At 39.3% G+C, this 27506-nt stretch overlaps 1 protein-coding gene across 1 annotated transcript in view; it reads right to left on the reverse strand.

Moving 5' to 3' along the window:
• Positions 1-1720: 1720 nt before the first annotated feature.
• Positions 1721-27506, reverse strand: part of LOC141144890 (uncharacterized) — a 137739-nt gene continuing 111953 nt past the window's right edge. The window contains exons 6-7 of the mRNA XM_073630982.1: positions 12593-12716; positions 1721-2668 (exon numbers count right to left, since the gene is read on the reverse strand). Coding sequence (XP_073487083.1) covers positions 2503-2668; positions 12593-12716 — 290 coding nt within the window. The 3' untranslated portion in view covers positions 1721-2502. The remainder of the gene's footprint in view (positions 2669-12592; positions 12717-27506) is intronic.

Below are 27506 nucleotides of genomic sequence, written 5' to 3' on the forward strand. Positions count from 1 at the left end.
ATCAATGTAGCAGCCTCACCATTGCCATCAATGCAGCAGCCTCACCATTGCCATAAATGCAGCAGCCTCACCATTGCCATCAATGCAGCAGCCTCACCATTGCCATCAATGCAGCAGCCTCACCATTGCCATCAATGCAGCAGCCTCACCATTGCCATCAATGCAGGAGACTCACCATTGCCATCAATGCTGCAGCCTCTCCACTGCCTTCAATGCAGCAGCCTCAACATTGCCATCAGTGCAGCCTGATCGATGCCCATCGGCAGCCTAGAGGGGACAAGGAGTGGGGCAGGACAAGTGCCGACAGATTACATACAGTGAGAATCTTCTATGATAGACAGAACAGTGGTCCAATGGCGGCCCAGGAAACGGGACTTCCTATTACAGAGGCCGCCAAGTAAACAGGAGATTCTTACTGTATGTAATCTGACGGCGCTTGTCCCGCCCCCTCCGAGGCAGCTAAAATTGAAGTATCGGCGTATAACACGCACGCGCTATTAGCACCCGATTTTCAGGGTGAAAAAGTGTGTGTTATACGCCAACAAATACAGTATAAAAGGCTGCTGTTGATGCAATAAAAATTTAAAAAGAACCAACAAGACCATATTTGGCAGTCTAAAAAAATGTATTACTTGTTCAGTTATTGTTGTTGGGATACATTTTTACATTGGAATGAATTATGGACAAAAAGTTGGTAAAATTTGGTCCGTCAGCAATGGACAATAATCCCATGTCATACAAAGGGAATAATACTGCAGAAAAGCAAATGTTCATTATATATATTGCTAGACCGTAGTTTAAGAAGGTAAGCAAGCAATGCTTTAACCACTTGCCGACCGCCTCACATAGGAGTGCGGCGGCAGAGTTGCTCTCCTGTGCTGGATCACGTATCTATTACGTGATTCAGCTCTTCCAGGCAGGGAGAGAGCTTGCGTTTGCTGCGCCTGCTGTGATTAGTCACAGCATAAGCTGATCAGGTCCCGGCCAATGATTGTCGGCCGGGACCCGTTGGTTGGCGAAGAGGATGACAGAACAGAGCTCTGTGAATGTAAGCAACACAGAACTCTGTCCTGTCAGTGGGGATGTGCCAGTTTTTGTTTCCCCAGCAAAGCAGGGGATAAAAACCAGCACATCCCTTAGTAAAAACAGCACACAGTGAATGCACCAAGCACTGTTAATCACACGGGTAACCCCTGGATCGCCCTAGATGTTAAACCCTTCCCAGCATCATTAGTATAGTGACAGTGTATATTTTTAGCACTGATCACTGTCTTAGTGTCAGTGGTTCCCACAAAATATCAAAAGTGTCAGCGTCAGATTGTCTGCCATACTATTGCAGTCCCATCAAGTGGCTGATCACCGCCATTACTAGTATAAAAAAATTAAAAAATTATTAAAAAGTAGATTAAAATTACAGTATATATACACCATAGTTTGTAGATGCTATAACTTTTATGCAAACCAATATATGCTTATTGGGATTTTTTTTTTACCACAAATATGTGGCAGAATACATATTGGCCTAAATTTAGGTTTAAAAAATGTTTTTATTGGACATGTTTTATAGCAGAAAGTAATAAAATATTGTTTTTTCTTTTCAAAACTTTCTTTTTTCATTTATAGCGCAAAAAAAATATAAAACCCAGTGCTGATCAAATACCACCAAAATAAAGCTCTATTTATGTAAAATAAATGTATATAAATTGAATTTGGGTACAGTGTTGCATGACCGCACAATTGTCAATTAAATTTATGCAGTACCAAAAAAGCAAAAAATGGCCTGGTCGTGAAGGGGGATAAATCTTCCGGAGGCTAAGTGGTTAAGGATGCAGTGACCAGGACATTTTGCGTTAAAGAATACATTACAACCAAGGATATTTACTGTGATTGTTGGTCATACTACATTTACTGTGATTGCTGAACATACTACATTTAGCAATTTTTAAAAAATTACAAATAGGAAGACCAAGCAAGCTGACCCTTGGATGCAATTTAAAGACAGAGAAAAATCTGCAAACAAATTTCTCTTTAGCTACCTGAGATACCAGATGGTTGCTAATCCTCATGTTCATTTGCAAGATAACCAAAAGCACAAATTTTATTTCAGCCTTTAATTCAATATAACAAAATAGGAAACATTTGCATGTGCTATATGTATCTTGATCCATGTCATAAGCATATTAAACAACTTTCAACAATTTAATGTCAAATTCTTGCATTGCTAAGAAATGCTGGAACGCTAAATGTGTACACAAATTAATTTAATTATAAAGATTTGTTTGCTTAATTTCTAAAATTTTTAACAGTCGATACGTTTTGTATCTCAAGCTCAAACTGAGCAAAAGCAGCCAATGTGCACGATTTTATCCTACAGGAAAAACAAGTAGACTCATTATACAGTGCTGCTCAATCCAGAGGACATATTTATAACCCTGTTGACTATAACATGATGTATTTCAAGTAAGTCCATGTAATGATCATTTGCTGGCCCTATGTCATCTGCTAGGGAGCGGAGTCAGAAGGCTGTGAATTTTCATTAAGATGATGTTTCTTTGTGTGCTTATGAAGTAACTGCTTGTCCGGAGAAGAATACTGGCAAAAGCTACACTTGAACTTCTCCCTGGTGTGGTGGCGACGTATGTGTAAGTCAAGACTTTTCTTCTGAATACTGCAAAAGATAAATAGCTATAACTATGCAGAATTAAACATTTAAAAAACAAAACAGGCTCACCATGTTTAAAAGAAACAAGTCAGATCTAAACAACAAAACTGTGAAACCTGACTTTTTTTTTAGGCTTAAAGTAGAACTATAGACAAATCTTTTTTTTTTTATGCTGGATAGAGTAAGGAAGGGTTATAACCCCGGTCAAATTTTGTTTCACCATCTGTGTCCCATTACGGAGATTTCCGTTCACTTCCTGTCACATACTCAAACAGGAAGGGAGAGGAAATCCCTGCAAAAAAGGGAATTCCTTGAAGACCCCCAGGTCACCAGAACTAGTGTCCCCATTGGAAGATTTCTACTCTATTATTTTTCTGGGGACAACCCAAAGTTTGGGATTTTTTTTTTTACTTTCACTTTCAATGATAATGGTAAACCATACAAATAGAGAGGGTAAATCGCCCTAAGGGGGCACAGACAGCAAAAAAACCTGACAGATGTTCTAATCCCTCTCCACTCTATTCAAAACTAAAAAAAAAAAATAGTTTTGCCTTTAGTTATACTTTAAGGATTTTCATCCTTCTCCTTGCATCATTATCTAGTAAATCACTGACCAAGAACAAGTACATGCACAGAAGATGTCGAGACACTGTATATAACATGCTTGTTCTCGTAACTCATTAAGTAGTTATCCAAAAATAAGGGTGACAGTCTCGAAGCCTGTTCATCTCCTTCATTTTCACATACAATATTTAATTCCGACAACTTTACTACAAGGTGCCCATTTACACCAGTTTATTTCCCAAGCATTTTCATTAAGGAAATCATATTTAAAGAGGAAGTAAACCCTGATGGGTTTTTCTTCCTCTTTTGTTCCCTGCAAAGTAAAAGCATAATGGGCTACTATGCGTCGCATAGTAGCCCATTATGTGCCACTTACCTGCAAATGAAGCCCGCAAAGTCCCCGATGGTGGCCGCATCTTCACCCCTCTTCCTTCCGGGGTCATGGACTCCGGCTCTGTGACGGGCCGGAGTCACGTAATGTCACTCCCAAGCATGCATGCGGGAGCCAACAGTTATGGCACAGGCCCTTGAAAAGAGGCACTGTCGTGCCCTTTCTTCAGTGTGCATGCGCCGATGATGTCGGCGCAAGCGTATATGGTAAATATAGTGTAGCGCCAATATGCTTAATACGTAAATACAATTTGCAATGTTGACCATTATTTCCGGTGACGGCAACCTAATGAGAATATCGCACACCTGAGAATGGGTGCACATACATTTATAAATTAGAACAGACGTCAAGACCAGATGACCCCTTGACAACGTCCCATTGGATAAAATGCGTAGGGCGGAGATTCTGGTGCTGACGTCACGCTGCAGCGCCATCTCTGACCGGCAGTGGCTTTCCATGTGGAGTTAACTCAAACTGAACTGTTTTGGATTTTATTCGTTTTGTTAATACACAAAACTTCTTTGGGCTATTGGTGAGCTTTATTTATCCCAAGCTGGAGCACATCAAGAGGTGTCATTGGAAGTGAGTTGCTGCACTGATTCCTATGGAATTTCCATTTATACTAAGCGCACATGCTGCTGTGATAGTAGCCATTTGCTCTGGTCAGTTTTCAATTCGCTTGATGTTGGTGACTGGTAACATGAGCACCGTTTGGGAAGTATCTTTACGATTACTGGTGTTGCTGGATCATGTCTATTTTGCACATTACCATATACACTGTGTGACTTTATGATTTTCTTGTCACGTCTGGACTTTTATACAAGTCATTTTTTATCTTTTGCATTATTAGCTTTTGTGCTTTATTATATGGTCAACATTGCACATTGTATCTACTTATTACGCATATTGGCGCTACACTATTGTTTTACATATTTAAAGTACAACTAAAGGTAAAACCCTTTTGGATGGAGGGATTAGAACACCAGTCAGTTTTTATTGCCGACTGTGTCCCGTTAAGGAGATTCACCTCTATGTTTGTCACTATCATTGAAAAGTGAAAGTAAAAGAAAATCCCAAATTTTTGGGCTGTCCCCAAAAAAGAAATAGATGGGAAATCTTCCAATAAGGACACTAGTTCTGGTGCTCCCCCCCCCCCCCCCCAAGAGATTCCCTTAATTTGCAGGGATTTCCTCGCACTTCCAGTTTTGGTTATGGAACAGGAAGTAAAAGGAAAATCTCCCATAGGCCCCTTTCACACCTGTGGAGCGTCCCGTTCAGGTCCGCCTTGAAAACTGACAGGCGGACCTGAACGGACGCTCCATGTACCTCTATGGAGCGACGGATGTTAGCAGTGACATGTCCGCTGACATCTGATCCACTAAATCCAGATGGATGGAAGCCTATTTTTCCATCCGTCTGGCGGATCGGATGAAACGGACAGGCGGTCCATTTTCATCCGATCTCCCCTTAGAGGAGAGCAGAAATTTGACAGGTCCGTCCCTGCACAGTGAGCATGGACAGACCTGTCATCCGCCGGCTCTGCGGGGACAAGCGGATCAATCCCTGCTGAGCAAGTAGAGTCCATGAAAACGGATCCGCATGTGTGAAAGGGGCCTAATGGGACACAGATGGCAAAAATAAACCTTACAGGGTTTATAACCCTCGCTTATTCTATCAAAAAAAAAATTGCGTATAGTTCTACTTTAACTTTCACAAATGTTTCAAAATAGTTATACCCATAGCTCAGGGCTGGTACTGCATGCACCCAACAGTATTAATAAGCTATAGGGTGCAAAACTAGGCACACAAAATATGTCTTTTGGCTTCTTCAAAATTGCACTCTGAATACTTGGGTCCTTTATACCTGCAGGTTTATGCGCAAAAATGAAAAACGGCAATTAATGTACAGAATCAGGCAACAAGTACACAAAACTGGAACGCCACAGTTGCCAGAGGTCCTGCAGGACAGTCCCAGGATTTCAGACACTGTTGTGTAATGTGCACTGTGGCAGCAGGGTGCCAAGTGCTGGGATGCTCAGTTTAGTTCTAACTTAACATAAAGAGGTAAAAGCATGGGAACGTGATCACTTTGAGTCTACTGACATCAATGATGGGGCTTCTTTTCTTTCCACAGACAGTAAGGATGGGCCTCATTTTGCTCACGTTAAATGCCAAAAATGGTACAGATTTTAAAAATGAACTTTAGGCAAATAACTAAACAGATGAATTTCACATATGGAGTTTTACATGCCAAAGAATTTGTATTTCTGTCTGTCCAGTCCTGAGATTTACACAGCTCTGCCCCACAGCACTGTCTAGAAGAAGAGGGGAGGTGACCTTTATCTGCTGCAGTTTATCTTTCACTTACAGGTCTCCACCACACTCATCACACTGTGACTGAACAGTGAAAGGAGAAGCAGCAGAATGATAAACTCATCTCACTGTTACTCTGCTCTCATCCTATTAGCATGCTTGCAGAACACTTGACTGGATTTATCTGCTGCTTCCACCTCCCTTTCTCTGAGCACTGCTGTACAAACTGTACAAGAGACTGCTACCAAGCAAAATGTAGGGACTTACACTCATTCCAATTAATAAACAACAACATTTAGTAATACATTTATGAGTTTATAGCTGCATTCAGCTGTCTTTTAGATCTGTCTGAAATTCACCAACAAGAGGGCTTATTTTACGCCCACTGACACCAATGAGAGGGCTTATTTTACTAGCACTGACAACAGTGATGGGACTTATTTTACTCCCAGTGACACTAACAGTAAGACTTACTCATAGGTGTGCACAGCCTATTGCATAAGGTGTGCACACCAAAGCTAAACACGCATGACTTTCTCTGCAGACTCAGCTGCACTGGAGAGTGAATGAATGGGAAGTGTTCTGTGCTGAGCGACTTCCTGCTTATTCACAAACTGAAGCATAGTAAACACTTAACTATGCTTCAGCTATGAATGAAAATAGTGAGTAAGTGTGTTCACTATGTTCATTTAGAGAAGGAAGGGGTCGGTAGATTACATATTGGCTAGCCCCTTCCCCTGCTCTCTATCCTGATTCATCCCCTGCACCATCCAGGGGGAGAGGGAGGAAGCCATCAGCACTGCGGGGGGGGCCAACACAGGGGGAAGTGCAGGCAGTAGGAGAAATTGGCACCGCACAGAGTGATTAAGGTGTGCCCACACCTGCCACACCCCCTGTGCATGCCTGTGACCTTTGTACTTACACTGACACCAATGAAAGGATTGTTTTTCTCACACATTCTCTTTAGTGTAACCCCAGTCTTTGCTTTGTCCAAAACATAGCAAAGCAAAAAGGTGCATTACCTCCAGCTATAGGCCGTGAATCACATCCATTTTATTGGTCATGCCTACATGTGGTTGACGGGCTTTGCATAGCGCATTTTTCTCCTCAATTTCAAGGTGTCCCTCCTGATTATTTTAAAATGTTGACAACTATAGAGCTCTGCCCCCCCCCCCCCCCCCCCCCCCCCCCCCCAAGAATCACACACTAAGGCTAGGTTCACAATATTGCAGGTGTTTTGCGGGGGGGGGGGGGGGGGGGGGGGGCGGGATAGCATGTAAATCGCACCCATTCCCACAACCACCTGCAGCCATAACGTGCTCCTCTTTTGCAGATCTGAGGGTCTGACATTAATTCTTAATGGCAGTGTCCTGCATCTAAAAATTCAGCACATTTTTGGGTCCAGGAAATCGCATGGTACAAAAGCACCATGCGATTTCCCTGCAGCTTTGTTTTTTGCAGGGACCTTTTTCCTGCATTTTCTGAAGTCTACAGCAGCCCATTCAAATGAAGGGGGTTGCTATGCCAGTTGCAAAATGTGAGCTGCTTCTTCTTTTAACAAAAACTTTCAATGTTTTTAGGCTCCCTTTCTCTATATAACATGTATTTTCAAATCTTGTGACGTGCTAATGGTGTACCACACCCACGTGAAGAATCAAAAATTGTGGCGCTATCCTAAACACACATGTGTTGACACTATATCCAGTGCAAAAAAACTAACTAATCTAATGAGCACATTATTTCAGGTGCAAAAAAGCAGTATTCCTGGAACAATTAAATAGGAATACAAACAATATTAAATTGGATTACCAAGTCAGTGATAATATAATAAACTTTTTAGATGTTACCATAGAGAAAGTGGGTGACACGTTAAAAACCAAGGTGTATTTCAAACCGACGGACCGCAATAGCTATTTGTCTGTGGCCAGTGGACATCATCCATCTTGGATAAAAAATATCCCAAAGGGCCAGCTATTGCGGATCCGTCGGAATTGCACTCTGAAGGAGGATTTCTTGACCCAATCGGAGATCTTGAAGGAGAAGTTCATCCAGAAGGGTTATAAGGAAGATATACTAACCAAAATTACACAAGAAATAGCGGAAATTCCTAGAGAACAATGTTTAAAGGAAAAAGAAAAGGTAAAAGGAGACACCCAACATCAGTTGAGCTTTATATCTGGGTTCCACTGCCAGTATAAGGAAATTGAAAACATCTTCAGAAAATATTGGTACATCCTCTGTAAGGACAAACACTTGGGAGAAATTTTACCAGCCCAACCGAAATTCATTTACAGGAGGGCCCCAAGTATAGGAGACAAAATAGTGAAAAAGATTTTGGATCCACCAAATCCAAGGTCCTTATCTTTTAATTTTAGAGGGTTCTTTTGCTGTAGGAGGTGTGTCTGCTGCAAAACAGTGAAGGTTAGTAACAGGGGCATCACCAGTGTCACCAATAGAGAAGGAGAGAGGTTTGAGATCAAAGAATTTAGTACTTGTACCACAACACATGTAGTCTACCTTATGTGGTGTCCCTGTGGTTTGTATTATGTTGGTAGAACTAAAAGGCAATTGAAGGTTCGTATTAATGAACATTTGACCAACATAAAAAATGGTTACAAGTACCATAGCGTATCAATGCATTTTAAAGAAAAACATCAACAGAACCCATCTTTGCTGCAATTTTGTGGCATTGATGTGGTACACCCCTCATGGAGAGGTACGAACAGAGTGAGAGACTTGTCACGCAGAGAAACGGAATGGATATTCCTTTTTAAAAGCCTCACCCCGAGGGGACTTAACATTGAATTAGACCTCAACTGCTTCATTAATGATTTTTAACCAATTAGACTATCTCGTATAGATACGATATGGGAATGGTTTTAAGAATTCTTCAGTGGAAGTGTAACACCTGCTCTGGAATTTTTTTAGCATATTTTAGCGTATTACTTTTAGCCTAATATTTTCTCATAGAACATTTTGAGTGGCCCATATATGAATCTGTCTCTTTAAGGAATATGAGTGCAATCAATATAATTGCACGAATGAACAAATAGCAGTATTTTAGGAACAGATAGTCGGATATAAAAACCCTAGACATTATGTGGATAACAATTTGATCTAGGATAAGAATTATAGTTTAGTAATTTTTAATCAGTGATTTTAGAATTATTCAAGATTTGATCAAGAAATATCGGATAATTATTCAAGATTTGATCAAGAAATATCGGATTATTAGCCTTGATATGTTAAACCCAGCCTAGCCATTTTTTATTGTATTTATTTATCATTATTTATTATTTTTTATATACGTTTCCTATACATCAGCTACACCAGATGTATTTGATAATATTGTTCATGAAATTTAATATTTTTACAATATTTTTATAATATTTTTATAACATTTATTGGAGCCTAAGTTTTCCCTTCTATGACATTATACCACTTTGCATACAATATTTATTTCATTTGCTTGTGCGGATATTAAATTTTTAAATACTAATTAGTTGTGATAGTAACAACCTGATTAGATAGTTCTTGGAGTATTTTATTATATGTGTTGAGGTAATATTACATATTTTAATGAGTTTTACAGCACATAAAGTATGTTGGAAAAACATGTCAGAACACTAGAATAATGTTAAATCACCTATTACTCTGTGAGATTGCCAGTAATATTGTTAATCTAGTAGAGGGCGGCCGATAGTCTGATTTAGGTGTACTACACACTACAGACCGGCCTGTATGAATAGCGGGGGTTTGCGCTTACGGGGACACTCTGATTGCGCAGGCGCGAGTCACACAGGATGCGCTTGCGCACTGTGATCTCTCTACTTGAATGGAGGGGAGGAGATTATATAAAAGGAGATTGATGCTTAAAGCGGCCTATCCCATGATTAAGCTACAGATGTAGCGAAACATGTCGGGGGCGTGGCCGAGCGGAGAATAATTACTACACACTAGGTGACAGGAGCAAGCGATCTGTGAGGTTAGCGTAACAGGGGAGACGGAGGATCCGGTGGACAAACGAGCGAGGAGAGGGTGAGAGAATCATCTGACACGCCAGTTGTTACAGGGTCCGCCGTGACCGCATACCCCCCAGGGAGGCTTGTCCAGATCGCTGTGTTGATATTTCAGTGTGCTGATTGCCGTGGAGTTGTGCTGTGCTTTTATATTTTTATACAATGTGAGTGCATCTTTTGAAGTGTTATTTGAAGTGTGTGTCATTAAAAGTTGTTACGTTATCACACTATTGGGAGTTTTCTCATTCTTATATGGAGGAAATCTCTGGATGGAATAAACCTAACCCCTGCTGGTAGCCTGGATACTCCTATGCTTGTTAGCCTCATACGAGAGTGGAGGCAGAGAGAGCTGGTGACAGACTGTCTATTGGGAGAGGGAGCACGGAACACAGAGGTGTGGTGGAAGGTTCCATTTAATATCAAGAAACACTGAGGATTTGCTGTGGCACAGTTGTTGTGTTTTATTGAACCACTATCACGGACTTTTTTCACACATTTGTGTGTATTCATCATAGACTTTATGCATTAGTCACTTTTATTAATGTATATGGTGTCATTATTTTATTATTTGAAGAAGGAGTCACACATTTAATTTGTTATCATCAACACTTAGTCACTTTAGGTATTGTATTTATTTAATGCATTTATTTGATTTATTTATGCATATATTTTTTTTGATTTTTTGATTTTTTTTGCACCTGAAATAATGTGCTCATTAGATTAGTTAGTTTTTTGCACTGGATATAGTGTCAACACATGTGTGTTTAGGATAGCGCCACAATTTTTGATTCTTCACGTGGGTGTGGTACACCATTAGCACGTCACAAGATTTGAAAATACATGTTATATGGTTTATATCTACTAAGTGGCAGCTTTAGGTATAGTTTACCAACTGAAGATAGTCATCATCTAGGTTGTTGTTCCGAGGCGCAGTGGTGGTCTACTAGGTATAGGGTGGCTATTATACTTAGAGGTACCGCACATTAATCCCTTTCTCTATAAACCGTTAATCATCACGATCAGTGGAAATAAGGCCACTAAATGAGTTGCAGGGAAAGCTTTACAAACATGAACTATAGAACTGTAGAAACATAGGTCTAAACATAGTACCGAGGGCATCTCCTTTGCACAGCCCTCTTCAGATCTGGGCTCTGGCTGGGCTATTCCAAAACTTTAATCTTCTTCTGGTGAAGCCATTCCTTTGTTGATTTTGATGTATGCTTTGGGTCGTTGTCATGCTGAAAGATGAAGTTCTTCTTCATGTTCAGCTTTCTAGCAGAAGCCTGAAGATTTTGTGCCAATATTGACTGGTATGTGGAACTGTTCAGAATTCCCTCTACCTTGACTAAGGCCCCTGTTCCAGCTGAAGAAAAACAGCCCCAAAGCATGATGCTGCCACCACCATGCTTCACAGTGGGTATAGTTTTCTTCTAGTGACGTGCAGTGTTGTTTTTGCGCCAAACATATCTTTTGAAAGTATGGCCAAAAAAGTTCAACCTTGGTTTCATCAGATCATACCACATTTCCCCACATGCTTTTGGGAGACTTCAGATGTGTTTTGCAAAATTTAGCCAGGCTTGGATGTTTTTCTTTGTAAGAAAAGGCTTCAGTCTTGTCACTCTACCCCAAAGCCCAGACATATGAAGAAAACCGGAGATTGTTGTCACATGTATCACACAGCCAGTACTTGCCAGATATTCCTGCAGCTACTTTAATGTTGCTGTAGGCCTCTTTGCAGCACCTCCCACCAGTTTTCTTATTGTTTTTTTCCACAACTGGAGGGACGTCCAGTTCTTGGTAATGTAACTGTTGTGCCATATTTTCTCCACTTGATGAGGACTGTCTTCACTGTGTTCCATATCGAATGCCTTGGAAATTTTTTTGTACCCTTCTCCTGACTGATATCTTTTAACAATGAGATCCCTCAGATGCTTAGGAAGCTCTCTGCAGACCATGGCTTTTGCTGTAGGAATGCAACTAAGAAAATGTCAGGAAAGACCTACAAGAACAGCTGAACTTTATTTGGGGTTAATCAGAGGTCCTTTAAATGATGGCAGATGTGTACTGACTCCTATTTAACATGAGTTTGAATGTGATTGCTGAATTCTGAACACAGCTACATCCCCAGTTATAAGAGGGTGTGCACACTTATGCAACCACATTATTTTAGTCTTTTATTTTTACCTTCCCCGCATATAAAAGATTTCAGTTTGTTTTTCAATTGGGTCGTACAGTTTATTGGTCACATTAAAGGTGGAAAAAGTTCTGCAATGATTTATATTTGTCTCAATTTTTACATCACAGAAACCCGACATTTTAACAGGGGTGTGTAGACTTTTATATTCACTGTGTGCTATTTCTTATCTTGGCAGTCATCACATAAGGCTACACTCTCATAAAGAAACACAGTGAATACTTTGCAAGAAGTGCAATGAATTACATAAAACTAAACAGTAAATTAAGTGAACCTTTTGATTTTGTCACATATACAGTATCTCTTGGACGGCACTAGCAATTCACTGATTGCTTTTTTCTTTTGTCCAGCATTTCTCATTAAAAGGGTTGTGATGGTAATAGATTTTTCATTGATCACAGAGAAAGGATAGATGAAGACAGATAAAAAAAAAAAAGAAAATCACGCACCAGCTATAAGAACAGTGTGGGCACTTGTAAGGCTTCTCGTGTGTGTGAGTCCTGATGTGTCTACGCAGAGAACTGCAATCTATAGAGGCATACGTACATAACTCACATTTAAAAGGCTTTTCACCTACAAGAAAAACAAAACAAATTAAGCAACATAAAAGTTCACATGTGCTTCTCAAAAGTAGCTAGTCAGCCATAAATCTAATATAGCAGAGTTACAGAAGCATTGATTTCTTGTAAAATACTATTTAACCAAAGATTTCTGAAGTTCAAACCATCTGAAAATATGCTCATATTAAACAGCGGTAGGAAATTTTTACGTCATGGTGCATAGCTTACAGCTGCCAACGTTTGGAGAGAAACCCACAGACATACTTGCTTTGCAGAAAATAAAATTCTATAACACAAAAACTAAGCAGCAAGCAATGTGTTGGGTTTCTAAAAACTTAAGAAGTTAAAGTGTTACTAAACCCAGGATCCTGCATTCACTATATCTGGTCTCCCACAGTACACAGGATATGGAAAAGCAGGAGTTTTAGTAAATATAAACTGACAAATACCTTTTCAGTATATAGCAGTCTTGTGACTTCTATCAGTGTCTAGTTAAAGCTTGTTGGAGGAGTTTTCATTTTCCCCTGATTGTCCTATGAGGATGCAGGACCTGACCCCCCACTAGCTGTCACAATTTATTCCAATCTGTGAATGGAAAACTGAACTACAAGGTGCGGCTGTTGGCTTGAAGTTTTCAATGAACTACCATAATGCTGTGGTAGGTCATTTTCTCTTCCTGTCAAATTGTATCTACTTGCCTAGATACACTGACAGATCCGCAGGAGACCTGTATTGCACCAGCAATCTGCTGATTGCTGGTGCAATGCTTTAGAGGCTCCAGAAACAAAAAATAATAAATGCATTTTTTTTTTTTTACCTGCAAAAAAATGTGCATTCATTATTTTTTGTTAAAAGGTGAACTTATCCTTTAATGTCAACATTTTAGTAAAACATATTGTACACATTTATTGTGATTTGACAATCATGTCAAACAAAAGTACAGCAAATGGTATGTTTAACCTTCTAGATCCAAATCTGTGGCCCAAGGGCCACATGGGCCTCTTTGGTATGTATTGGGGCCCTTGTACCCAGCTTTCTGGGGTGGAAGTGGGAGCATTGCTTGGTAAAGGGGTCATAGCAGTGATCTCTCTCTTCTAGCCTCATGTAACAGCTCCCCAATTTTTTGAAGCATGTATCCAGCCTTCAAGCACACCCATAGCATGTCCCTGGTCTCTGACCATCCATTCCTCTAGTATTGCTGCAGTCTGACATTTCTCTCTAGCAACAGAGAAAATTATGAACATTGGTGTCAGGGGCTGCAGTTGAGGCAAAAAAAAATCTATTTTATTATATATATATATATATATATATATATATATATATATATATATATATATATATATATATATATATATATATATATATATTTTAACGAGCCCCTACTCGCTCGGTTCCACTCTCCCGACACTCCTCTGCTGCTATAGAATCAGATTGCAGATCGCAACATCTGATTGTTCAGTCATCCAATGCTCCGGGATTAGAACTACAGCTATGTGCCGTTCTAACCCAGTTGTCATAGCTCAGAACAAACACCAGGCAGGCTGTATGTAAGTTCAACCAGGAATCTCCCTTTATTGACAGGAATACAGTCTCTTTTATACAGTAAAAGAGGAGGTGCAATACAACAATACACCTGTCACCTAATTAACTAATCCCTTTAGACAGCCTAGATGACTCAGACATGACCTTTAGGCCAGACTGGCCGTCTTGTAGCTCAGAAAACCCAATCAACATTATCACAATAGCAGAGTCAATTAACACAAACAATGGGGATCTAATGACTCTTAGATCCCATACTAGAGACTTATTTACAATACACATTCTAGCAGGCAACAGACAGAAAGGTGGCTGGAATTTACATCAGCATCTCCTAACAGTATCTGTCCCAGCATTATGAATCAGCCACTATTTCTAATATGGCAAATCCAGGGTCCCCAGAGTCTGTGTGTCCTGGGGGACCAGGACCCGAATCCACAGTAATACCACCTCAAGGGTGCCCAGGCATACAGCTCACAAAGAGAACCGTTCCCCAAATGCCAGGGCCCACACGATCGATCTGCAAGAGGCTAGCACATTCAGTCCCCTCCAAAAGTCTCTCTCCCGGATAGGTCTGTCATATATATATATATATATATATATATATATATATACACACACACACACACACACACACACACACACACAGTATCCCCCACTTTTTTGTAAATATTTTATTATAACTTTTCATGTGACAACACTGAAGAAATGACACTTTACTACAATGTAAAGTAGTGAGTGCACAGCTTGTATAACAGTGTAAATTTGCTGTCCCTTCAAAATAACTCAACACACAGCCATTAATGTCTAAACCGCTGGCAACAAAAGTGAGTACACCCCTAAGTGAATATTGACAAATTGGGCCCAAAGAATATTTTGTGTGGCCACTCTTATTTTTCAGCACTGCCTTAACCCTCTTGGGTATGGAGTTCACCAGAGCTTCACAGGTTACCACTGGAGTCCTTTCACTCCTCCATGACGACATCATGGAGCTGTTGGATGTTAGAGACCTTGTGCTCCTCCACCTTCCATCTGAGGATGCCCTCTGGAAACATGCTTGGCCAGTCCATCACCTTTACCCTGAGCTTCATTAGCAAGGTAGTGGCTGTCTTGGAGGTGTGTTTGGGGTCGTTATGTTGGAATACTGCCCTGCGGCCCAGTCTCCAAAGGGAGGGGACATGCCCTGCATCAGTATGTCACAGTACATGTTGGCATTCATGCTTCCCTTAATGAACTTTAGCTCCCCAATGCTGGCAGCACTCATGCAGCCCCAGACTATGACACCCCCACCACCATGCTTGACTGTGGGCAAGACACACTTGTCTTTGTACTCTTCACCTGGTTGCCACCACACACGCTTGACACCCTCTGAACCAAATAAGTTTATCTTGGTCTCAGACCACAGGACATGGTTCCAGTAATCCATGTCCTTAGTCTGCAGCAAACTGTTTGCGGGATTTCTTGTGCATCATCTTTAGAAGAGGCTTCCTTCTGGGACGACAGCCATGCAGAACAATTTGATGCAGTGTGCAGCATATGGTCTGAGCACTGACGGGCTGACCCCCCACCCCTTCAACCTCTGTAGCAATGCTGGCAGCACTCATACATCTATTATACACACACACACACACACACACACACACACATAGTGCTCAAAAAAATTAAAGGAGCACTTTGAAAACACATCAGATCTCAATTGGGAAAAAATATCATGCTTGATCGATACTGATATGGACTGGGTAATGTGTTAGGAAGGAACGGATACCATATTGTTTAATGGAAATTTAAATTATCAACAAGAGGTCTGAATTCAAAGAAACCCCAAAAATCAAAGTGAAAAATTGAGCTGATACCGGTCCTGCTGATGGGTTAAGGACCTTCTATGGCCCTGTCCAGCTCTCCTAGAGTAACTGCCTGTCACCTGGAATCTCCTCCATGCTGTTGACAATGTGCTGGGAGACATAGCAAACCTTCTGGCAATGGCATGTATTGATGTGCCATCCTGGATGAGTTGGACTGCCTGTGCAACCTCTATAGGGTCCAGGTATCGTATCGTCTCATGCTACCTTTAGTGACATTGACCCTAGCCAAATGCAAAACTAGTAAAAAACAATCAGAAAAGATATTTTACATATACACACACACACACACACATACAGTGCCTTGAAAAAGTATTCATACACCTTGAAATTTTCCACGTTTTGTCCTGTTACAACCAAAAACGTAAATATATTTTATTGGGATTTTGTGTGATAGACCAACACAAAGTGGCACATAATTGTGAAGTGGAAGGAAAATGATACATGGTTTTCAAAATTTTTTACAAATAAATATCTGAAAAGTGTGGCAAACATTTGTATTCAGCCCCCTTTACTCTGATACCCCAACTAAAATCTAGTGGTACCAACTGCCTTCAGAAATCACCTAATTAGTAAATAGAGTCCACTTGTGTGTAATTTAATCTCAGTATAAGTACAGCTGCTCTGTGAAGCCTTTAAATGTTTGTTAGAGAACCTTAGTGAACAAACAGCATCATGAAGGCCAAGGAACACAACAGAGATCAGGGATAAAGTTGAGGACAAGTTTAAAGCAGGGTTAGGTTATAAAGAAATACCCCAAGATTTGAACATCTTAAAGAGCACCGTTCAATCCATCCGAGGAAAGAGTATGGCACAACTGTAAACCTATCAAGACATGGTCATCCACCTAAACTGACAGGCCGGGCAAGGAGAGCATTAATTAGAGAAGCAGCCAAGAGTTAACTCTGGAGGAGCTGCAGAGATCTACAGCTCAGGTGGGAGAATCTGTCCACGGGACAACTATTAGTCGTGCACTCCACAAATCTGGCCTTTATGGAAGAGTGACAAGAAGAAAGCCATTGTTGAAAGAAAGCCATAAAGGAGAGCGCATGTGCAAGGCTGCTGAGCAGACATGGATGCTTAGAGCTCCGCTGTCACCGGGACAATAACGGCCTCATATCATCGAGTCACAGTCGAAAACCGCATCTCCACGGTAACTCGTATTCCCCAAATTGTACAGTACAACGACATACCATGTTTAATGGGAAAAAGACAAAGTTGAAACAACCAGGCAAGGAAAGTCTAACTAGAAACGCTTCTAAAATGGCAGCTGCACATTCCTCCCGCACAACTTTACCTCAGAAAATGACACAGAAGGGGAATTCTAACCCTTCCTCACCACATTTAATTGACACTGATTCTGAATTCAGATTAACTCCTATTTCATTACAAGATATTCATAATGGCACTGACTTATTAAGCCAATGTGAACGTGTCTTACAAAAAGCCCTCCAAAATACCTCAGAAAAACTGAAAAACTTACAAGAGAAATTCGTGAGGTAGGGCGCCGCACATCAATATTAGAACACAAAGTGGAGGAAATAAATGATATTACCACAGCTCATGCTGTTGAATTAGAAGCCCTTAAAGAAGAGAATTCAATCCTTAATTTACGTTTAGAAGATTTTGAAAACAGAGCACGGAGGTCAAACCTGCGAATCCGTGGTATACTAGAAAACATAATAGATCTACAATCAACAATAACAGCACTCTTTCAGGAATTAGCCCCTTCAATCCCTATTGAACGTTTAGAGATGGATAGAATTCATAGATCATTAACCCCCAAAAAAGAAGATGGCCCCCCCCCCCCCCGAGATATAGTGTTAAAATTACACTACTTCAAAACAAAGGAGCAGCTGATGGAAGCTGCACGCAATAAAGACACATTAATTTTTCAAGGTCAGCGTTACCAAATATTTCAAGATCTTTCACAACAGACTCTCCTCAAAAGAAAAGAAATGAAGCCACATTTACAGATTCTCCAGTACCATCACATTACCTATCGTTGAAGTTTTCCATTCGCTCTTCGATTCACTCATAAAAGTACCATATTCACCTGCAAGACTACGGATGACCTAACTGCAATCCACGATCTTCAATTGACAATCCCAGAGAATGCATCAGAAGGCTCTAAACGACGAGCTTCATCGACTTCACCTACTACCCAGCAAGAAAATTCTATACAACAAGTCCTCTCCACCTCCAATAAAAGGGGTCGGTTTGCTTCTCCACCTCCGAATTCTGAAGAACAGATGGACTAATACATTTTTGAAGAAATTTCATTCACTATTCTTATAATCCTTAGTCACTACATTAATAGTGACAAGTCATAAGAACTCTCAATGGAAAGGACCATACTACCTTTTCAAGGTTGATTACTTTATCCTTATAAGTTTACAAATATAGTAATATTCTAAGTTTTTAGATGGATTCCTCTCTTTTTTTTATATATATATATCCATAATGCTTCAGCATCTTTCTGCAGGTTTTTTCAGTTTAATAAATTGCCTTTATTTACTGATTTTCGAAGGCTAGGTTATAAGATTAATCCTTTTTTTCAGTTATTTTAATAATACCTTAAACATCATCCTTGACTCGTATTATTTAATAAATGTTTATACAACTTTTGAAGAGGCTACAATTGTCCCGGAGACAATCCACTGCACTTCTCACTTGATCCTCGAGTAACCGGACCCTTTTTGCCAGATACTCTTTGGACGGTTAGTACCCAACGGTAGGTGATAAAATCACCTACCCTTGGATACAAGCTCCTCATAGGAGCTATATTTCTTTATAGGTCATAATAACTTCTCTTTTTTAGTTCTCTTATCGGTATATTAAGTTACTAGTCAATTTGTTTTACCATAACTAAACTCTCCGTTTCCTACCTTTACCCCCCCCCCCCCCCCCACACACACACACACACACACACTTTTTTTTTTTCTTTTTTTTCCCTTCCCCATCTAATTTTTATTTATTATTTTTTATTCATTATTATTCCTTATTTATTTTATTTCCTACTTATTTACTTATCAATTTAATTATACATTTTCAAGAAGTGTTTATTATTCTATATATTTGCTTATAAAAAATGTCTTTAAAACGTATTGTCGCTTAACGCCCAGGGTCTTAATTCACCACAAAAAAGAACAAAAGCTTTTCACTTCTTCTCATCACTTTCTGCACGTTATATGCCTGCAGGAAACACACTTCTCAGTTTCATCTGCCCCTAAATTTATAAATCGCCAATATCCTCAAGTCTATATGGCATCACCATTAACGAAACAAAGAGGTGTGCTAATATTGTTTCACAATACTACCCCCTTCACACTGCAGAAAGAAATAAAAGACCCTGAAGGACGTTACATAATACTTACCGGTCTATTGTTAGATAATGTTGTAACTATTAGAAAAAATAGAAATCCCCTTTCGTTTCTCTCACATCTATTTTCAGTAGTGGAATCCCACAAACAAGGTACCCTTATCATTTGTGGTGATTCAAACCAAGTGATATACCCTCTCTTAGACAAATCCCCTACACCATTACAAGCTCAACGACTTAATTTGCGACAACTTCTTGAACAACATGCACTCATTGATTCTTGGCGTGAACAAAATTCCAAGAGGAGACAATACACACATTATTCTCATCCTCACAAAACATTTTCTCGTATTGACCACCAATTTGTCCATATTGGTACTGTACCACTAATACAAAATTCATTGATTATCCCATGTGCCTGGTCACATCACAATATGGTCATAACAACTTTCTCGTCCCTGATTACTAGACCTAATTATAGATCCTGGAATATAAATGACAACTTATTAGTTGACCCTACATATCGTCTAAGTATCCAAAAAGCTATCGAAGATTACTTAGTGAACAACAAACCAACAGACACAAATCCACTGACTTTATGGGAAGCTCTCAAGCCGTCTATTAGAGGAGTCTGTATCAGCCAAGCCTCTTACCACTGTAAAACTAAACAAAATATTCAAAATAAACTAGGGGATACCTTCTATAAAGCCTCTGAAGATTTTCAAAAATCACCTTCTAATTCCACCAAACTTATCTATGATAAAGCTAAATTGGAATTGGACCTTTTCCTAACAGACTCGGCTGTACAGACTCTTCGTAGAACAAAACATACATTATATATGAAAGCAAACAAACCAACTACATTTATAGCATTAGCTCTTCGGAGAGCTAACCACAATCCTAAACCGATTCGTCTACAAATAACCAAAAACACATATTCTAGTAATCCACTAAAAATACTAAATCAATTCAGCAGAAAACTCAAAGACTTATATCAAAACACACACACATTAGACCCAGTCTAGACACTCTACTTTCCTTAATTCACTTACCCTCTCTTTCGAATATACAACAAGATACCTTAGATGAACAAATCTCTAATTTGGTAGTCACATTAGCCATTAAATCCTTGAAACTTCATAAACATCCAGGCCCCGACGGATTTTCAGCCTCCTTTTATAAACATTTTTCTACACTCCTTTCCCCAATTATGACAAACGCATTTAATTCACTCTTAGAAGGACAATCATTTCGCGCAGAATCTTTACTAACTTCAATTTCGATGATACCTAAACCTCAAACGGACGACACTGCATGGTCTAACTATAGTATGTTCTAAATAGGGGAATGGCGCTGTTCACAAACTAAAAAACCAACAACCCAAAATAACACCAAGAAAAATAAATGGATAAAAAACATGAGTATGTGGACAAAAAATGTGAAATGTACACCAAAGTCCACAGCAAGAGCAAGATTCTACATAGAACCCTGCAAGCTATTCCATGGCGTGTATAGCATAGGATGTAGATGTGCAAAACACTGGCATTAGTAAAAAGATGAAAAAAAGTGCGTAATAAAAATATTAGTGGAAAATACCATAAAAAATGTGTACATCACCATTTAACTCATGTACCCAGTAACATGAAAAATACATGTGAATTGACCAGATGTAAATAAACATTAATATCCCCTCTGACATGAGTCGTGAACAGGATGTGGGTATGTATTAGAAAGATGATCAAGAAAATTATTTATGATAATGAATAAATGCAGTCAAAAAATAACATATAAAAAAAATGCAACATATAATGTGGGTACTGCAAACAATATCGTCCAATATAAATTGTCCAATGAGTGACGGAAATTCCTCTCCACAGATGGTAAGTGTATTCAACAAATGTGTAATCCCCAACGAATATTCAATAATGATGTGTCCGTGTCATACAGGCCCCCTCTTGTGCCCTCATTCACCAGAGAGCCCAACCCCTGCAGGGGTGAAGGGCATGGATAGATCCTGTGGCCGGAATCCTGGACGCCCGAAATCCCCCTCTCGGGTTCAGCGAACTCCTTCCCTCTGGGTCCACAGTGTTCTATACCGTAGCGGTGTCGTTATCCAGCCCCGGGCCCAGGCAGGGATGTCCTTTATCCCCTCTCCTATTCTCATTAGCTATTGAACCTCTAGCACAACTCATTAGATCAAATATAAAAGGGATTGAACTGGGAGGTCACCAACACAAGATTTGTATGTTTGCCGATGATGTATTGGTATTTCTAACCTCACCCCTAATATCAGCTCCAAACCTCATCGACATACTTACTAAATTTGGCGACTTATCTGGACTCAAAATTAACCAACGCAAATCAAAAGCCCTAAATATCTCATTATCATCAGAAATGCAAAAACAATTACAAGATTCCCTCCCATTTGTATGGTCGACAACACATGTATCATACCTGGGAATCTCTCTTACTGCAAATCCAGCAGACTTATACTCTGCAAACTACCCACCTATGCTATCACAGCTAACAACCTTAATGAAAAAATGGTCTTCCTTACCGTTAGCTTGGATGGGTAGAATAACAGTGGTTAAAATGTCAATATTACCTAAAATTCTATATCTGTTCCGAGTACTCCCTATAAATGTTCCTGCTCATTTTTTCCGTATATTACAACGCAGATCAGCCCAATTTATTTGGAATAAGCTTAAACCACGTTTATCACAATCTACACTATTCATGCCACGAATCCGTGGAGGCCTGGGCATACCTAATTTTTCAAAATACTACTATGCTTCACAATTAGCCCAACTAACAAAATACCATTCCACAAAAGAAACACCCCTTTGAGTAGCAATAGAATCAGTGGACTGTGATCCACTTTCCACGTCAAATCTGTTATGGCTGTCAACCTCTCAACGTCGTTCAATATCAAATCCGATCACTAAGCATAGCCTCACAATATGGGATAGACGCAAATCTAGGTTTGGTCTCCAATCTCCACTTAATCCTCTCCTTTCCTTCTTACACAATACCTCCTTTTATCCAGCTTGGACTTTACCTTCCTCCTCTTCGGCCTGGAAAACTGCGGGTCTAACAGACACATCAATTCTATGACTCCGATAAAATCATAACATTTCCAACGCTCAGTAAATCCCACAATATATCTTCTAATGAAACGTTTAGATATTTACAAATTAAAAACTTTTTGTCCCAAAATGCCCCCACCAACCTGATAACACTGGACTATACTACCTTTGAACACGCTTGTATATCTGATCCCCACAGAAGAGGACTGATTTCAGATCTATATACCCAATTGCTTACACATACATCCTCCACTCCTCCATCTTACACTTCCAAATGGGAGACTGATTTAAATCTTACCCCAGATGCATTAGATTGGGTACAAATCTGGAAAGATACTAAATCCGCTACACCTAACATTATAGCTCTTGAAACAAACTATAAAGTTCTCACTAGGTGGTACCTAGTACCTGCACGAGTATCTAAATTCCTTCCCCAATATCCCCCTCAATGTTTTCGTGGTTGTAGTGACCCAGGTACTCATCTACACATTTGGTGGACTTGCCCCATAGCGCAGGCCTTTTGGTCAAAAATATTTTACTTTCTCTCTACAATGTTTGGCACTACTATACAACTAGATCCTTCCGTAGCTCTCCTAAACAATAAACCACGAAACATCACACAACTTCAATTTAAACTTTTATAAATGTTACAACTGCTGCAAAACAGACAATAGCAAAAGCTTGGAAGTCAGACAAACTTTGTGAAGTTACGGTGAAACAACGTATAACACAAGCTATGACACACGCAAAAATGGAAGCAATTATACTCGATCAACTTGATAAATTTAATACACTCTGGCTTACATGGATAACCCATTTCCTACCATCAAATTTAGACTACTCCCTACTTTTACCCTAGATGTTTCACCATTTTATGGTCAAAATTATATATGACTATGCTTGTATTGAGATAACCTACCCCCTTTTGAAGACCCCACACCCTCCCAACCTCCTTTCAGTTCCCACCCCATTTCCCCACATAAGTTACTTTACTTTCACTATAAACGACAGTGGGAATATCTTATTTTACTCTCATACCGAATTACACCTTGATAGTAGGATATTAAAATCGTTTTTTAAACAACTTTTCCTGATCTGCAATAGGGGTGTTCTGTTAGGTACCCGGTCATCTGGGATTTACCGGACCACATAGCCGGACCTTGGCCCTGGATGTCTGGATACCTTTTTAGGACATCCTAATGATAACTGATTAATAAATATTTGAACTCTACCCTTTACTCCCTAATATATGATACATTATCTATATCTCCCTTATACAATTTATTATAGAAATATTCATCATAAGAATCATATCCTATATTTATATTGATTGTTAAAATTCCCACATTCCTTTTATATTGTATCTACGCTACTGCAATATTATATTATCTGCTTTTTTTTTCTACTTCGAGAAGTTATTCCTGAAAACGTATTTGTTATTTTTATACAATGTTAAAAATTGTATGATTAATATGTAATGATTTATTCTCAATAAACTATTTAAAAGAGGAAAAAAAGCCATAAAATGTCCTGTTTGCAGTTTGCGTGAAGCCATGTGGGGGGACACAGCAAACATGCAGAAGAAGGTGCTCTGGTCAGATGAGACCAAAATGTACCTTTTTGGCCTAAAAGCAAAGAGCTATGTCTAGTGGAAAACTAACACTGCACATCACCCTGAACATACCATCTGTGAAACATAATGGTGGCAGCATCATGTTGTGGGGATGCTTTTCTTTAGCAGGGACAGGGAAGCTGGTCAGAGTTGATGGGAAGATGGATGGAGCTAAATACAGAACAATCTTAGAAGAAAACCCGCTAGAGTCAGCAAAAGGCTTCAGACTGGGGTGGAGGTTCACCTTCCAGCAGGACAACGACCCTAAACATACAGCCTGAGCTACAATGGAATGGTTTAGATCAAAGCATATTCATGTGTTAGAATGGCCCAGTCAAAGTCCAGACCTAAATATTCAATTGAGAATCTGTGGCAAGACTTGAAAATGTCTGTTTACAGATGTTCTCCATCCAATGTGACAGAGCTTGAGCTATTTTGCAAAGAAGAACGGGCAAACATTTCAACACTGAAAGCTGGTAGAGACATACCCAAAAAGAATTGCAGCAAAAGGTGATTCTACAAAGTTTTTACTCGGGGGGCTTACTACAAATGCATGCCACACTTTTCACATATTTACCAGTATTTGTAAAACATTTTGAAAACCATTTATCATTTTCCTTCCCCTTCACAATTATGTGCCACTTTGTGTTGGTCTATCACAAAAAAATCACAATAAAATACATTTACATTTTTGGCTGCAACATGACAAAATGTGGAAAATTTCAATGGGTTTGAATACTTTTTCAAGGCACTGTACATACAAAATATATATATACACACACACACACATATACATACACACACATACATACACGCACACACACATACAGTGCTGTGAAAAAGTATTTTCCCCCTTCCTGATTTTTTTGCATATTTCTCACACGTATACGATTCAGTTCATCAAATAAATTTTATTACACAAAAGATAAATGTAAATAAAATCAACCAGCGCAGACCACAAACCCTAACGAAAAGCGGCTGTGGTACTGAGGGTAAATTTATCAAATCCCATAAGATTGCATATAAAAAAGGCAGTACAGCGCATTCAATAAAATAAACAAAGCTAAAAAGTCCAATAAAAGTAGGATGCAGGCAAAATCCAATGATTCCTCCAGTGATAAAGTGACATGAGAAAAATAGAGTGACTGTGGTGACAAACATGGACCTCCACACCTTCGGTAATACTGGCCGCTCACCTCAATAGATGGACCCCTGAGTGAATCAGTCAGGTCAAAACGGCTGTTCCCTCACAGGGATAATAACAAAAGGAGATGAATGCACGGTCAGGCATCAACAGCAGCAGCTTCAAATAGCGGACACACAGGCAGTATTCACATGTAAAAAATAGAAAGGATCTAGTGCTCTCTGAATAGTACTCAAGCAGGTTTATTGAAATAAGCGAAAAAAACACTCACAATATGATGCACTGTGCCCCAGTGCGAAGGATAAAAGCGTGGATGCAATGGATGTCCATCCTGCATGGGACATCCATTGCAGGATGGATTATATATATATATATATATATATATATATATATATATATATATATATATATATATATATATATATATATATATATATATATATATATATATATATATATATATATATATATATATTTTTTTTTTTTTTTTTTTACACACACACACACACACATCATACATAAACACAATATTACACTTTTTTCCCCAACATTACGTTTGATTGGCTGTCTATTTTTCATCAGCTCCATATACACATATAATCAGACCTTGCTTATTCAGCTATGACTAAGCATCTGTTGTGATGTGAAATGCGTTAGTTGTTCTACCCTGTTATCTATGCATAAGATATGACTGTTTTTGGATTTTAATCTTTCAATAAAGATGCCTTCATTGGTGTGCGGCCGTCCAGGATTTTTCCTTCCTTACACACATACACACTATATTACCAAAAGTATTGGGACACGTGTGTGTGTGTGTGTGTGTGTGTGTGTGTGTGTGTGTGTGTGTGTGGCAAAAATTATGGAATCACCAGTCCCTGAGGATGTTCCTTCAGTTGTTTATTGTTGTAGAAAAAAAGCAGATCACAGACATGGCCAAAAACTAAAGGCATTTCAAATGGCAACTTTCTGGCTTTAAGAAACACTAAAAGAAATCAAGAAAAATAATTGTGGTGGCCAGTAACAGTTAGATTTATAGAACAAGCACAGGAAATAAATTATGGAATCATGAAAAACAAACAAAATAACACTCCAACACATCACTAGTACTTTGTTGCACCACCTCTGGCTTATATAACTGCTTGCAGTCTCTGAGGCATTAACTTAATGAGTGATAAACAGTACTCTTCATCAATCTGGCTCCAGCCTTCTCCGATTGCTGTTGCCAAATCATCTTTGCAGGTTGGAGCCTTGTCATGGACCATTTTCTTTAACTTCCACCACAGATTTTCAATTGGATTGAGATCCAGACTGTTTGCAGGCCATGACATTGACCTTATGTCACTTTCTTCAAGGAATTTTTTCACAGTTTTTGCTCTATGGCAAGATGCATTATCATCCTGATAAATGATTTCATCATCCCCAAACATCCTTTCAATAGATGGGATAAGAAAAGTGTCCAAAATTTCAATGTAAACCTGTGCATTTATTGAAGATTTAATGACAGCCATCTCCCCAGTGCCTTTACCTGACATGCAGCCCCATATCATAATTGACTGTGGAAATTTGCATGTATTCTTCAGACAGTCATCTGCATAAATCTCATTGGAAAGGCACCAAACAAAAGTTCCAGCATCATCACCTTGCCCAATGCAGATTCGAGATTCATCACTGAATATGACTTTCATCCAATCATCCACAGTCCACAATTGCCTTTTCTTAGCCCATTGTAACCTTGTTTTTTGTGTTTAGGTGTTAGAGATGGCTTTCTTTTAGTTTTTCTGTATGTAAATCCCATTTCCTTTAGGCGGTTTCTTACAGTTCGGTCACAGATGTTGACTCCAGTTTCCTCCCATTTGTTCCTCATTTGTTTTGTTGTACATTTTCTGTTTTCAAGGCATATTGCTTTAAGTTTTCTGTCTTGGCGCTTCGATGTCTTCCTTGGTCTACCAGTATGCTTGCCTTTAACCACCTTCCCATGTTGTTTGTATTTGGTCCATGTTTTAGACACAGCCGACTGTGAACAACCAACATCTTGTGCAACACTGCATGATGATTTACCCTCTTTACCTACATACTAACAAGCAGATTTAATCTGATGCAGGTGTTAGTGTTTGTAATGAAAATTTACAGGGTGATTCCATAATTTTTTCCTCAGAATTGAGTGATTCCATAATTTATTCCCTGTGCTTATTCTATAAATCTAACTGTTCCTGGCCACCACAATTATTTTTCTTGATTTCTTTT

The sequence above is a fragment of the Aquarana catesbeiana genome, linkage group LG05 (assembly GCF_042186555.1).
Source record: "Aquarana catesbeiana isolate 2022-GZ linkage group LG05, ASM4218655v1, whole genome shotgun sequence".
Lineage (NCBI taxonomy): Eukaryota > Metazoa > Chordata > Amphibia > Anura > Ranidae > Aquarana > Aquarana catesbeiana.